The sequence below is a fragment of the Dicentrarchus labrax genome, unplaced genomic scaffold, assembly GCF_905237075.1.
Source record: "Dicentrarchus labrax unplaced genomic scaffold, dlabrax2021, whole genome shotgun sequence".
Classification (NCBI taxonomy): domain Eukaryota; kingdom Metazoa; phylum Chordata; class Actinopteri; family Moronidae; genus Dicentrarchus; species Dicentrarchus labrax.
This window is the reverse complement of record NW_026136883.1, coordinates 4,873-20,231: the sequence shown is the minus strand read 5'-3', so window position 1 is coordinate 20,231 and position 15,359 is coordinate 4,873. Positions and strand designations below refer to the sequence as shown.

The following is a 15,359-nucleotide window of genomic DNA, read 5'->3' as shown; positions in this document are numbered from 1 at the left end:
TGTGTTTGTGTGATCTGAAACTCCTGAATAACTTTATTAGTGCAGTAAATATTCAGGAGCTCGATGGTAAAGTCGTTAATAGTTTTACACTAAAAGACCAGAGTCCTCTACGTAAAGGAGTTGTGGCAATAACTATAGTGATCCCTGCCGTAGGCCCGTACGATAGTACGATCAACTGCTATTGCTAGGAAACTGCCAGCGGAGTTTTTGGCTAATAATGCTAGTTTTTGCTTCCATAAGAACAAAAATTAACTCAATTGACCCTTCCTAAGCCCCGCCCCTTTGAACTCTGTGCTCCAATGACAGTAGCTCAGCTGTTATTGGGGCAGTTTGCTGTTAGCTTATGCTACAGTGTTAGCATGTTGCCTGTTACCATAATATTCTAATATATTGTTTCTACGACTATAGAATATTCTACAGTGTTAGCATTATCACCTGACACAGTGTATGCTCATGTGTGCATAATATATATATAATATATATTATTAATTAATATATTAATATTAAAATTAATAATATTATTATTATTAATATATTATTATTAATACTATTATTAATATATTAATATTAATTATAATATATTAATAATAAAATTATTAGTAATATTAATATTAATATTATTATTAGTAATATAATAATATTAATATTATTATTAATATTATTATTATTACTATTATTATATTGTAATATAATATTATGTTAATATTATTAATATTAATAATATTATTATTAATATTATTATTAACATTATTATTATTATTATTATTCATATTATTATCATTATTATTATTATTACACTCCAGTCACAGAGCAAAGCATCTGTTTCTCTGAAGGTCAAATCTCTTGAATCTTTTAACATCACTTAAAGTTTTGAAGGTATTTCCAGAATCCTTAATTACCATCTGAATAACAAATATTCTCTTTACTTCTCAATAAAAACTCATTTTAACCCGTTTTCTTATACAAACAAAGATGGCGGCTGGAAACTGTTGCCATTTTTTCACAACACAATAAAAGTATAAACACATTATTGTGTATGAAAATGTGAAATAAGGAATATAATGTTAACAGAAAGAAATATAACTGACAATAAAACATTAACGTTTCTCGTTCAGTGTACGAATTGAATATAACGTATAGAGATTGTTAAATAAACATCTTTCTTTATTCTGCAGTGGATTGAATAATATCTTTTTATCCAGATAAACAGTCTGTTGTTAAACGATCACGCAGGTTTCCACATTAAAGTTTATTATCAATGTCACTATAAAGAATAAAAGTTATGCTAAAGTTAGCTACCTGCTACCTGCCTAGCTGTGGCGTAGTCCTTACGAATGATTTTCAACCTTTAACTGTCACAACTTTCTTTATAGGCTTCGATTGTGTTTCATGTCAGTGCCTCTGTGTGTGTGTGTGTGTGTGTAACTGTCTTAAAAGGGGTTTTCTATAGGATCTGCTTTGCATGTTATTCTTTATTATGTTTAATCTTTTAGTTTTTTATAAAATATCTGAGAATAATATGAGACGTGACTGTATGTGCGCTTTACGACAGGAGGCGATGTGTCCCAACACTACAGGCTTCACGGTTACAGGTGGTAACAAGGTGCAATAAAATGGAAACAGAAGAATAATTATTAATTTTGAGTGATGTGCCATTTTTCTTTCATTCCTGTTTTTATGTTTGTTTGCTTCTTTTTGTGTCTTTTATTTGTCTTAGATCTAAAATAAACACAGAAGTAGTTAACGTAGAACACTTTACGTTTATTCCAGTTACAGTTTTGTCTATAAAATGCTATATGAACATTATTATTTTGGATTACTGATGATAATAAATAAATTAACTCCGTGTTTGAGTTTAAAGTGTAAATGCTATCGGCGTGAGTAAGAAGCTAACGTTAGGCTATAAATTAACTACACGGCAGTCACATGACTTTAACGTCACCACAACTAAACTTCCAACTCGTAATTAAAATCTCCGAGATGTAAAGTTTGCGTTAGGATAGTTTGCAAGAACGCGACCATAAACACAACAATGCTGTAAACCATCGAACATAAACACCCAGTGACTTTGTTAGCTAAAATGCTAACAACTGAGAGAATCTGTTATTTGTCCGATGAAGGGACCCGGCCCCAAATAGAGAATGTAAAACTTTCACAGACAGGGTTCTTCTGCTCAGATATGCTATATGCTATGCTATGTCGAGGTTGACTGTTAAAAACTCCTTGTTGTAATCGTTTCTGTACGTAAACTTTCAGCTAACCTGAACAAAAGTGTTTAGCTGCTGAATGAAACTGAATGCTAAGCTAACGGTTTCGACAAACACAAGACGTCGGTCAGTCTTTTACCTCTAACTGTGAAAATAAATAATGTCTTTACATGGTTTGTCTCATTTAACGTTATATTAAAGTAGCCTCACAGATTGGTCTCTATCTGCAATATAAACAAATGTTTATCTGAAACTGATGTCTGACGTCTGACTCATCAATCGATCGGGAATATGTACCACGATGTTTGATCCGATCATTTTTGGAGCTCTGTTGATGGTTGAAGTCATTAAATGTGTGTCACAATGCTGTGTCTTCATTTATTTCCAGAACTGTGCTAATGCTAACAGATACCACTAATTTACCTTTAAGCCCCGCCCCCTTTTTGCTCTGCGCTCCAATAACAGTTGAGCTAGCCTCGGTCAGAACCTCGGGCACATATGCTACGTGCTAGGCTAATCTATGTTGAAAAGCTAAACACTAGCTACACCAATCACTAGCTAATTAATGTATTCCAACAAATTACCCAACAATAAATAATAATAATAATAAATAATAAATAATAATAATAATAATAATTAATAATAAATAATAATAATAAATAATAATTAAATAATAATAATAATAATAATAATAAATAATAAATAATAATAATAATAATTAATAATAATAATAAATAATAATAAGAATAATTAATAATAAATAATAATAATAATAACAAATAATAATAAGAATAATAATAAAAATGATAATAATTATTATTAATTATAATAATAATAAACAATACATAATAATTAATAAAAATAATAATAAATAATAATAATAATTAATAATAATAATAATTAGTAATAATAATAGTAATAATTAATAATAATAAATAATAATAATAATAAATAATAATAATAAATAATAATTAATAATAAATAATAATAATAATTATAACAATAAATAATAATTAATAATAAATAATAATTAATAATAAATAATAATTAATAATAAATAATAATAACAAATAATAATAATAATTAATAATAAATAATAATAATTAATAATAAATAATACATAATAATAATAATTAATAATACATAATAAATATAATAATAATAATAATAATAATATTAAACAGTTTTCAGTTTATTGAGTCTGAACAAGAAGAAAATGGAGAATATCATCAGATTTATCTCCTCACTGGATGAACTGAAGCTCTCAGCCAAAGTAAACACTGTTATTGATACAGAGTTCATCATTAACTTATTTGTACTTCCATCTATTTATCCTGTTCAGGGTCGCCTGTCCCAAAGTACATTAACGACCAGGACCCTGATCCATGCCAGCTGCTGCTAGCGTTAGCTTAGCTTGTTTCTCTGATTAAAATCCTTCATCCGTTAAAAAGTCAAAGATTTAAAAACAAACCTGAACAGTTTCATTCTTAACGTGAAGAAATACGACAATTGAAGAGTTTTTATTTCTGTAAATCAACAAACAACAACTGCGAACATCTTCAACTATTGTTACGATGTTTGTTACGATGTTTGTTACGATGTTTGTGACGCTTTTCATGAACGTAACTTCGTAGCTAGCTGGTAGTAAAACAAAGATCTAAACAGTGGGTTAGCGTTTATTGATTATAGATTATTGATTGAATCAACTACATATAGAACAGTTTATACACTGTTTATTGATTATAGATTATTGATTGAATCAACTACATATAGAACAGTTTATACACTGTTTATTGATTATAGATTACTGATTGAATCAACTACATATAGAACAGTTTATACACTGTTTATTGATTATAGATTATTGATTGAATCAACTACATATAGAACAGTTTATACACTGTTTATTGATTATAGATTACTGTTTGAATCAACTACATATAGAACAGTTTATACTCTGTTTATTGATTATAGATTACTGATTGAATTAACTACATATAGAACAGTTTATACTGTTTATTGATTATAGATTACTGATTGAATTAACTACATATAGAACAGTTTATACACTGTTTATTGATTATAGATTACTGATTGAATCAACTACATATAGAACAGTTTATACTCTGTTTATTGATTATAGATTACTGATTGAATTAACTACATATAGAACAGTTTATACTCTGTTTATTGATTATAGATTACTGATTGAATTAACTACATATAGAACAGTTTATACACTGTTTATTGATTATAGATTACTGATTGAATTAACTACATATAGAACAGTTTATACTCTGTTTAATGACACACAAACGTCTCCAGTTGACCTGAATCTTTCTGGGTTCAAACACACATATTTGTGATGCTGGTTACTGGAAACCTGCCCCCGACTCCGTTACAGCACAGCTGAGTCAGTCCAGGCTGTGTTTGTCCTCACTGACGAAACAGGCTAATGATTGATTGACTGATCATCAGCGGACAGAAGAGATATCGGTCAGTCACATTGCAGCTGTCAGAAACCTTTCAGTAAGAAGCAGTTTGTGTTTGTCAGGATGAGATCGGCTAGTTTTTCTGTGTTCGTGTTGGTTCTTCTCTTCATTCACTCTGAAACTGTGAGTTAACTTGTATTTTATCCTTGTACAAAAACATTAATATTGTCTGTATTTGTGTTTTATTACTTGTATCAGGGCTGCACGGTATAGTAAAAACACCATATTGATGTTTTATGATTATTTTGGTCTGTACCAAACAAACATTTGTCAGCGGGCACTACAGTCCTTCATTAAAATACTGTTTGTCAGACATTTTACCTTTATTGCAATATGCATATTGCTACTATTAACTGTGCAGCCCTAACTTTAATTTTAACCCTTTAAGATCCTCAGTTATATTGTTTCCATATTTAACCATTTATGACAAACAAATTTTTTGTATTTGTATTTTTATATTAAATCCAATAATTTTATCTTCCTGTAAAACAAAATGTGACGCCTGCTTACGTCAACATGAACTAACTGATTTCAACCAATAATATCCTGACATTCACCCATCAATCAATCTTTTAATCATTTTAATAATTTAACTATTAGTTAGCTAGCTAGCTAACAGCATGGCTGAGCTCACTGATTTCTGTTCAATGTCGGTGAAACTGGATCAATATTGTCTGGTTTTCCCTCCGACGTCCTCCGGCTGCTCTGCCTCAACTCCAATGTAGCTATGGTTAGTGTGCAACTGATCAGGACTCAGCAGCCTCACAGTGAACAATCAGAGGACAGTTTGATAACAGCGGTACCGAAGTGAATTATGGAGTTTCCTGATGGACTTTGTGCTAAAAGAAGCTAACTGTTGCTAATGTTAGATGTTGTTAGCTTGTGCAGCTAACATTAGCCAACTTAGCCGGGGTGTCAGGAGCCAAACCCAGCAATAAAATCTCTCTGATTTCCATTTCACCCGGGCTTTAAAAAGGATTTCCCACCATGCATTTCTGTTTGATGCTGCTTAGTCCAGGACAAAGATCGTACGTAGAATCCACAGTGAATGTAGATGATGTGAATAACTCCTGTATTATTATTTGGTCCAGCTGCAGACAGGTCAATCATTAACAGACCCGCAGGAAGCAGAACCAACAACCCGACCCACCCTCCTTCCGGTCACCAGCCCCGCACCCCCAACCCCTGCAGACCGAGACCAAGACCCGTTTCTGGGTCCGTCTGAGTGTCTGGAGAAGAAGTAAGTGCATATTGAGTTATTTACATTGACACAGAGGCTTTAGTAGCTATAATCTGTCCGTTATTATTCTTTAGGTTAACTCGTAATTCATGTCACCTGGTGTTTTGCGCTCCGTGGGAGCGTTGCATCGAAGGGACCTGCTCCTGTAAGCCGCCGTACTTATGTCCCGTCGACAACACCACCTTCGTCTGTGGGCGGGACCACAGAACCTACACCTCCTACTGCCAGGTAATAATACTGCAGCTGGTTGGAGGAGCATCAACTTGTTGTACACAAATTTGCGATGTTATTTCAGCATCATTTTGATCCGTTTATTGCCATTAAATTAAATGTTTATTCATACCACCGCTGTAAACCAGATTAAAGGGTGAATATTTGTGTTGCTTTTGGTGGGAATGCAGTGGGAGTGTCGCCCTTTCAACAGGTTAGTAAATGTCATTAAAGCAGTTGTTAAATCTGTTTTCCAGGTTATGGCTTACTCGTGCCGCGTCAAACGACCCACCATGTCTCACTTTGGGCAGAAGTGCGGAGGTTCGCTCTCACGGATACATTCAGGGCTCTGTAATATTTGTATTTATATAACTTCTGTCACCTTTAACAATCTCTCTCACCGCAGCACCTTATGAAAAGTTCACGAGTTCACGGGACCAAGAGACGGGAGTGGTAACGGTCAACCTTCCTCAGGCTGGAAGCACCAGTGCGGAGAGGTTGCTGGTGTGCTGGAAGCTGTGGAACATGGCGACTGCTAACGTCTTCTGCAAGGAGCACGGACATCGACTGTGAGAGGAGACATATTCATATAATGCGCACTAGGGATGAGACGATATGCGTTATTATCGCGATAAAAGTAGGGGTGTAATATTGTAACATAGCAGCGATATTGTATCAATACTCAAAAACACTGCATCGATATTCGTGTTTAAACCGCTAGTTAGCAGCGCTGTAAACCGATGGCATTATAATATCGCAATATATCGCGATATATTGAAGTGTAACTCGCCAGAACACACAGCCCTCGATAAAAGACACTCAGTTTAAAAAAAATCAATTCTTCTGTAAGCAAGCTAACGTTAGCTGGCAGTATTTCTTCCACGTTATAAAGCAAGATAACGTTATCCAGCTAAAAGCAGAATCAGACAATATGTTCCACAAGCTTTGCAGCAATGTTAGCTTTGGACTTTGTGTTGTTGTGATGGACGTTACAGGACCAGTAGCATAACCTCGTGAACTGCTCGAGAATAAAAGCAACAATAAGCCGACAGAGTTCGTGTGTTTACAGCGGAGCGGCGAAGGCTGATTTCATACAAGGCAAATCCCTGATGGCCACCCACGGCAGGCAGTTCCCAGACGAATGTGTTAGCGTCCGCTGCCAAGGTTACGAGAATTCCCTCGCTGAGTGTGTAATCTATGACAAGATCTCCCTTGGCAACAGGAAGGTCGCTACGATAACCTGTTACGACGAATCGAACGCACCAACAGGTGAGTACGTACTGGTTTTATTATCTTCCACTGACGATTGTAATAAATATTAAATATTATTGTCCTCTGACCGAAGCTCCGTTAGCTCTGTTTTCCTGTATTGTGACATTTGTTTGTGTTTTAGAGGACGAGTGTGACTTCACATGTGTAAACAGGAAGTGTGTGTCTCTGAACCAGACCTGTGACGGAGTCGATGACTGTGGCGACCGCAGCGACGAGATGTGCTGCAAAAGTAAGCCGAACACACAGATAAATATCTTTTGTAACCTTCAGTAGTTTGTCGGGTCTTTTTCACGATGTGTTTATCAGGTTGCAGGAACCATGCTTTCCGCTGTAAGACCGGCGTGTGCGTGGATCGAGACGCACTCGGAGACGGACAGATCGACTGTCTGGATGGCGAGGATGAATCAAAGAAACACACAATGGGCAACAGTGAGATACATACACGCTCTAACCATCAAGGTGAACGTAGTGCCAGTTGCGATGTTTTAGGCATGTAAAGTGGTTGTAAGCGGTTCTTGGTTCTGGTGTTAGTTTTCCCCACCAAGAACCAATTCTTTGACTGTCGAAACGCACAGGAACTGGTTTCCAGAGCAGGCACTCGCTCCGAACCAGCCCTCAAACTGCCTTAACAGACTCACACACTTTATAAACTCCATCCATATAATTTTGGAAATCACTGAAACTTTTGCTCTTTTTTTCTGATTGATTTCGGTTCTGTGTTCAATATAAAATTACAACCAATAACAGTTGATGATTTTCTGGTAATCCAACAGACTTTAAAGGCAAACTTTTTAAAAGTGACTAAAAGAGTTAAATTTAGGAAATAGGACAACAGTTGTTTGCTCTGTCTGCTGTTTTTATGTTGTTAATGAAGTAGTTTCTGACATTTTACCTCCATCAGTCTTCTTTTCTGCACCCTGTTTTCATTATTTGTAATATATTTCTGCTTCCCACAGAGCACGTGCGGTTGCATCCACTACCTGAAAACACAAGTACGCCTAAACAGCAGCAGGTTGAACCTTTGAGAGAAAACTATTGTTGTTGTTAGTGGCGGTGATGGTAGTGACATTTGTTTTTTTTCCTTCTATTTCAGAGTACGTCAGTCCCAAAGAAGGTACGTGACCTCAACAGTGACACTTACAGCAGGTCTGATGTTTTTAGATTACAGCTGAGATTAAGTCATCCAATCACATCTCTCTCTAGAAACGAGGATCAGCCGACATATTCTGGAGTCCTCGCTAATGTGTGGGATCCCCAACATGACCAATGTGGACGACGAGGAGGTGAACGAGCGAGGACGGAGCAGCCGAGTTAAGAGGGTTGTGGGGGGAGTCCCAGCGAAACCGGTCAGTTACAAACAATCTTTGTATGATCTTAGATCAGCTTCAGCTCCAGGACAGAAAACAACCGCTGGTTTATATGATGTTCCCGCTCTGCAGACTCAGATCCAGTGGCAGATTGCGCTGGAAGAGAACCGGAAGATCGACTGTGGGGGCGCGTATATCGGAGGATGCTGGGTAATCACTGCAGCTCACTGCGTCAGGTAGGATGATGTTTAACAGTCATAGACACTGGAGAGCTTTTATAAATAAGTTGGTTGAACAGATACAGTTCAAATAGTCTAATCCTCTAATGTCCAAACCCAAAATAGTGACTCGCTCTCTCTCTCAGTAGTGACGGTTATAGTCTCTCACCCGTCTCTCTCCATCAGACCCAACCCGTCTGCCTTCAGGGTGAAGTTTTCTCTCTGGAAGAAGTCCAGAGCTCAGGGCACGACTGACATCGTTCCTGTGGCAGACATTCACATCCACCCTAGGTATCTGTCTACCTGTCTATCTATCTGTCTATCTGTCTATCTGTCTATCTATCTATCTGTCTGTCTGTCTGTCTTACTGTTTTTAATCTCCTGCAGATACAACGCCAGCTCCTATGAGAACGACATCGCTCTGGTGGAGCTGGAGAAACTTCCCTTCCAGGAGAAATGTTTTGAGGACAACCCGGCCGTGAGCGCCGTCTGCGTTCCCTGGTCGACTCACCTGTTCCAGCCCAACCACACCTGCAGCATCTCCGGATGGGGACGAACCGCAGGTAACATTTGTGTATCACCGGACAGGTTTAACGCACTGCTTTACATCTGTGCGATCGCTATATTGCGGAGCTCAGTTAACAATACTGAAAGATTCAGACTGTAACTCGCTTAATTCTGAACCCATTTTCATGAATGTTGGTTTGTTATAAATGTGAGAAATCGAGAGCTGAGTAATTCCAACCAGTAACCATCATCAGGTTTGTTTATAACAAACCAAACACCATTAAAATCAGTGTAGGATTAAGTGAGTTACAGTCTGATTCTCTCTGTTGTTAACTAGCAGATCTGACCTCCACAATATGGCGACCGCGCAGACGCACTTCAAATCGATACGCAGCATCTACGTTTCTATATCTATAGTCATATCTAATAAAGAAGAACTGTAACTTCAGTGTAAATATCTAAACTTAGTTTTCACTATATTTTAATTGAATATTAAAGCACGTCATGGTTACAACCAATATTTTATTAAACCAAAGCAAACCAGATTAAGTAAATTAAAATGCCAATTAAGGAAATGTTAATACAAATTAATTCAGTAAATATATTTTAATATCAATATTATTAGAATTTAAAAAGAATATTAATTTTGTGACATTAAACTGAACCAAAGTGATATTTAGTGAAGAGAATTTATTTACATTGAACAAGCTACATAATCATGAGTCTTTAATGAGCTCGATTGGAAGTGTAAAGAGTCTGTTTATTGATTGATGTTTATTGATTGATGTTTATTGATCAATGCGTCTACAGACGGGAGATCAGCTCAGGTGTTGCTCTGGGCCAACGTGTCCCTCATCGCCGACTGTCAGAGCTTCTACAGAAATCGCTTCAAACCGGGAATGATGTGTGCAGGTGAGCGAGGCTCCACACACACACACACCCACACACACCACACACACACACACACACTGTGCTAATGTGTGTGTGTGTGTGTGTGTGCAGGTGATCTGGACGGCAGCGTGGACTCCTGTCAGGGTGACAGCGGAGGTCCTCTGGTGTGTAAGGATGAACTCGGGGTTTCCTACCTGTGGGGCATCGTCAGCTGGGGAGAGAGGTGTGGTCAGCCAGGATTCCCCGGAGTTTATACACAGGTAAAATATATATATTATTATATATTTATATTTATTTATTATTATATTATATTGTTATTTTCTCTCTCTGACAGGTTGCTCATTACTTTGAATGGATCAGACATCACACAAAGTGGCCTGCAGTCACCAAGTTCAACTCCTGATGAAGACGAACACACGTAGGATAAATACACTTTGTTTTTATTGTCGCTGACAAACTTTGAATAATAATAATAATTTGTTTATTGATTGTATCTCACTTTGTGTCCAATAAAACTTCAATAAAGTATATTTTTCTGTTTCTATGGCTGACAATATACAGCTTACTGTCTGTTTCTTACTGAAGTTTATTGAATTAACATTCTGCTCTGTTTTTCTGAATCATTTTTATTATTTATTATTGTATTCTTTATGTATGTTTTAGGCTCAGGGGCCTGAGAGCTGACACTGAACATGGAGAGTGTTTAAGTGATTGCAATATGTTTACGTAGTTTCTGTAACTATTGGAAAATAAACAGTAAAGATTCACGTTTGTAAGCTAATAAGTTAATTGATCGAGTGTATACAAGCTGCTAAATGCAGGATAAGAACTTGGAAAATGTATTTTTATTTCACAGTGTCTTTAATAAAGGCAACTGGTTGTGATAGAAAAACACATGTTTCAGAAACAAAACGTACAAAAATGTGCAAAAATGACATTTAACGTCGCAAGAAAGGGAATTAAACAAACAGTCTCAGGTGGAGCTCTGAGTCTGAGCCACCGGCAGCTGAAGGGCTCGACTCAACCTGCTGAGATCCGCCTCGACCTGCACACACACACACACACACACACACACACAGTCATTATTAACTGATCATGTCTCTCACACTCGGAGTAACGAGCAGGAAGAGCAGATGTGTGTGTGTGTGTGTGTTAACGACCTTCGCCAGCTCGTCTTTCAGCTCGTTGTATTTCTGAACGTTGAACTTCTGTCGAGAAGCTTTCTGGTGGAAGAAGTGAAGGGACTGACGATCCCTCACCTGCGGACAGATGAAATCCTGCACACACACACACACACACACACACACACATACACACACACACACACACACACACACAAATATTAAAATATTTCCAGTTAAATATAATTAAACAACAAAAAGCTGCTCGTGCCTGTTTGGTGAGGATGTAGTAGCCGAAGAAGATCATGCTAGTGGTGTAGGTGATGAAGTAGGTGACTGGTTCCATGACGTCCCACGCAAACACATACCTGCACACACACACACACACACACACACACACACACACACAGTTACAGGATACCTGAGGACAGTGAACTCAGGATGTGTGTGTGTGTGTGTGTTTTATTACCAGGTGAGGTAACCCAGGAATCCTCCCTGCAGGGACAGGTAGGCCAGCCCCACCCAGCCCAGGACTGAGGCTCTGGTGTCTGCCTCCCGCGCCATCTCCACTCTCAACTGAACACACACACACACACACACACACACACACACACACACACACAAGTATATTGATATTGTTGTAGGACCATTTGTAGTTTGACTGGCAATTAACAATAGCAGCCGGTAGTCAGAGCTAACTGAGCTAACTGAGCTAATCAGCCATAAGAAGCTGCTGCCAGACTCTGTTTGTCCACTGGAGCTCTTACAGTCACTAGAAGCACATTCGTGACTGTTTGTAAAAGTTTCTGTGTGGAAGATTCTTGTGCTGTAACGTTAGCTAAGCTAGCGGCTCAGAGAGGCTAACTCTCCAGTGTCTGTGGCAGAGCGTGTCAGGCTAACGGCTACGTAGGAGGTCGCAGTCTGCAGAGGGGAGACGTTGGTTTTCAGTGTGTGTTATTGCAGTATTAGTCTACACTCATCTGGATAAGCCGGCGAGCACTGTGAGAGTCATGTTCTTTGACTTCATCCGTCCGGCTCTACTGGGGAGAAGATGGCTGCGATGCAGGTGGAGGCCCCCATCGTGTCCTGGATGGGTGATTACCTGACGGGCAGACCACAGTACGTACGCCTACTGAACTGTGTGTCTGACAGGGTGGTCAGCAACCCACAGGGGACTGTCCTCTCTCCCTTCCTCTTCACCCTCTTCACCTCAGACTTCAACTACTGCACCGAGTCCTGCCACCTTCAGAAGTTTTCTGATGACTCAGCAATAGTTGGCTGCATAGATAAGGGTGATGACAGTGAATATAGGACTGTGGTGGGCAACTTTGTCACTTGGACTGAGCTGAATCATCTACAGCTCAATGTGACAAAGACAAAGGAGCTCATAGTGGATCTGAGGAGGGCAAAAACACCAGTGACCCCTGTTTCCATCCAGGGGGTCCCTGTGGACACTGTTGAGTATAAGTACCTGGGGGTGTACTTTAATAATAAGTTGGACTGGACCAGAAACACCGAGGCTGTCTACAAAAAGGGCCAAAGCCTCTTTTTCCTAAGGAGGCTGAGGTCCTTTAACATCTGCTGGACGATGCTGAGGATGTTCTATGAGTCTGTTGTGGCCAGTGTGATCTTCTTCACTGTCACATGCTGGGGCAGTGGGCTGAGGGTCGCTGACAACAACAGACTAAACAAACTGATCAGGAGGGCCGGTGATGTCGTGGGGGAGGAGCTGGACACCCCTGAAGACCGTGGCAGAGAGGAGGAACAATGTCTCTCACCCTCTCTACGACACACTGGCCCAGCAGAGGAGCACCTTCAGCAGAAGACTCCTCTCACCCAGATGCACCACAGAGCGCCACAGGAAATCATTCCTGCCTGTGGTCATCAATCTCTACAACGCCTCCCTCAGAGAGTCAGACACCCCCCCTCTGTAATCTGACCTCAAACACAGACAACCACTTCTGCACTTTCTTCTTTCTTGCACATTTTCACTACACTTTACCTCGTGTACATAGATATGTTCTTAATAATATTATATGTTGTATGTAGATTAGGAGTTGTAACAGAATTGATTACCGTCTCCAGCGGCTGCAGCTCCAGTCGCAGCTCTTCCTGTCGGAGTTGCAGCTCTCTGTGTTTGATGAGTCGCTGTTGAGGAAGACTCAGAGCCGAGTGCAGCAGGTGGACGATGTACTTCATATCATCGGGACCGAGCATGTGTTCATGGGACGACCCTGACGGACACACAAACACACGAGCTACTGATACTGACCCTGCTTCCTGTCTTTATGCTAAGCTAACCAAACACACACACACACACACACACACACACACACACACACACTGTACCTTGTCCAAAAGAGCAAACGTTGTGTGTGACGTCATTGATGACCAGTTGAAAATCTTTGTGTAAAACAGTTTCCATGCAGGTGCACGAGGAGATTCTCTGTCCGTCTGAGGGAGGAAATAAAGTTTTTACAACGCGAGGACTATTGACACTTCCTAAGCCCCGCCCCTTTTTTGCTCTGTGCTCCAATCACAGTTGAGCAACCTTTCCCGTTTACTGTTAGCAGCTACGTGTGCGTTTACCTCCGTTGAGCAGGCTAACGGTGTGCACGCTGGCGTCCTTGGCTGTGATGTCACGCAGCAGGTCACCCACCGTGGTCAACATCGGCGTCAGCGTGAAACGATGCTGCTGACCCGCAGGGAGGCGCACGGAGAGGACGGGGCGACCGAGGCTGTAACGAATAGACACATCTGAGAGAGAGAGAGAGAGAGAGAGAGAGAGAGAGAGAGACAGAGAGAGAGAGACAGAGAGAGAGAGAGAGAGAGAGAGAGGGAGATTTTGATTTTTGAACAATACTTTATTTACATTTAACTAACTGTAACAAACAGTTACACAATCAATAGATCAGTTGAGGAAGGATGTGAACTTTAACTCTCCACCGGTCACCCGGCACAACAGCTCCTCATGAGCCCACTGCTGCTCAAACACATCTGTATTCCCTGTGACCCTGTGGAAGCAAAACTCCAGCCTCAGTCTGGCCTTCACATTGTACCTCCACAGGGTCACAGGGTCAAGGGTCGGCCCACCCTGCAGTCTGTCCCTACGAGTCAGGTATATCGACATTTTAGCCTCACCAATTAAAAAGTTTAGGAGTCGACACTTTACTTTTTCTGTTTTTTTAAAACCAACTCCACAAATAAAAACAGGGGCAGTAAAAATGACACCAAATAGATTAAAAACACGAGTTAAAACGTTAAAAATGTCTGCCAATCTCCTGCACTCAGTAAAAACATGGAAAATGTTCTCAGTCAGTCCACAGAATGGGCACTCCTTTACAACACTGTGATTAAGAACAGATAAAAAGGCATTGGTGGCAATGGCACCATGTAAAATCCTCCACTGGAGATCTCCAGTTCTTTTTTTAGAGGAGGTTTGTATAATGTTCTCCACTGGGGGCTCAGCCCACCCAGCCTCTCAGTCCACACACACTGCGCTCTGTCACACAGGCGAGTTTTGTGGATAGTTTTTACACAGTTTGTGTACAGAGTTTTTTTGTCAGTCTTGTGTAGGCTCAATGTACTCCCATCATTGTGTCTCAGGAGGGGGCCGCTGAGCTCTGTGAAACCAGGGCACAAGTAGATCTCGGGATAAGGGTCTGTGGGGTCCGGCTCAGCCTCTCCCCTGCCGTATTTGAGGAGAAGGATTCTCTCCTTCTCCGTCAGCCTCCTCCTCCAGAGCTCTAGGCTCCTCTGCGTCAGCCGGACAGAGCGCACCCCCAGCACAGAGCCCAGAGAGTGGACATCTGTGAGCTCTGGTCCTGCTGCATCTATCAGTTGTTTGAGGCAGACAACTCTTGAGCTGCACAGCACCCCCATCAGCCCAGGCAC

The 15,359-nt window shown here is 39.6% G+C and overlaps 2 protein-coding genes across 3 annotated transcripts; one reads left to right on the top strand and one right to left on the bottom strand.

The window, feature by feature from the left end:
- The first annotated feature begins 4,654 nt into the window (after window positions 1–4,654).
- cfi (complement factor I) lies at window positions 4,655–10,900 on the top strand. 2 transcript variants are annotated; one of them, XM_051395001.1, is made up of 17 exons: window positions 4,655–4,822; window positions 5,791–5,939; window positions 6,014–6,167; window positions 6,407–6,470; window positions 6,556–6,718; window positions 7,219–7,418; window positions 7,543–7,650; window positions 7,728–7,850; window positions 8,378–8,413; window positions 8,515–8,535; window positions 8,625–8,767; window positions 8,861–8,964; window positions 9,133–9,237; window positions 9,334–9,509; window positions 10,264–10,365; window positions 10,456–10,604; window positions 10,679–10,900. In XM_051395001.1, exons 1-17 carry the CDS (start codon window positions 4,763–4,765, stop codon window positions 10,745–10,747), a joined length of 1,926 nt encoding a protein of 641 aa, XP_051250961.1. In that variant the 5' UTR covers window positions 4,655–4,762; the 3' UTR covers window positions 10,748–10,900. The 2 variants fall into 2 exon arrangements, with proteins under 2 accessions (XP_051250961.1, XP_051250960.1); XM_051395000.1 differs by having other exon boundaries at window positions 7,728–7,880.
- A 360-nt stretch (window positions 10,901–11,260) lies between these two features.
- LOC127360577 (calcium uniporter protein, mitochondrial) lies at window positions 11,261–14,222 on the bottom strand (the record flags this gene model as incomplete). The annotated part of the gene is given in 7 exon segments (XM_051395002.1): window positions 11,261–11,389; window positions 11,505–11,621; window positions 11,737–11,833; window positions 11,935–12,041; window positions 13,542–13,699; window positions 13,815–13,919; window positions 14,055–14,222. Coding segments are annotated over 7 exon segments (824 nt in total), but the record flags the coding sequence as incomplete, so codon positions are not given.
- Window positions 14,223–15,359: the final 1,137 nt, after the last annotated feature.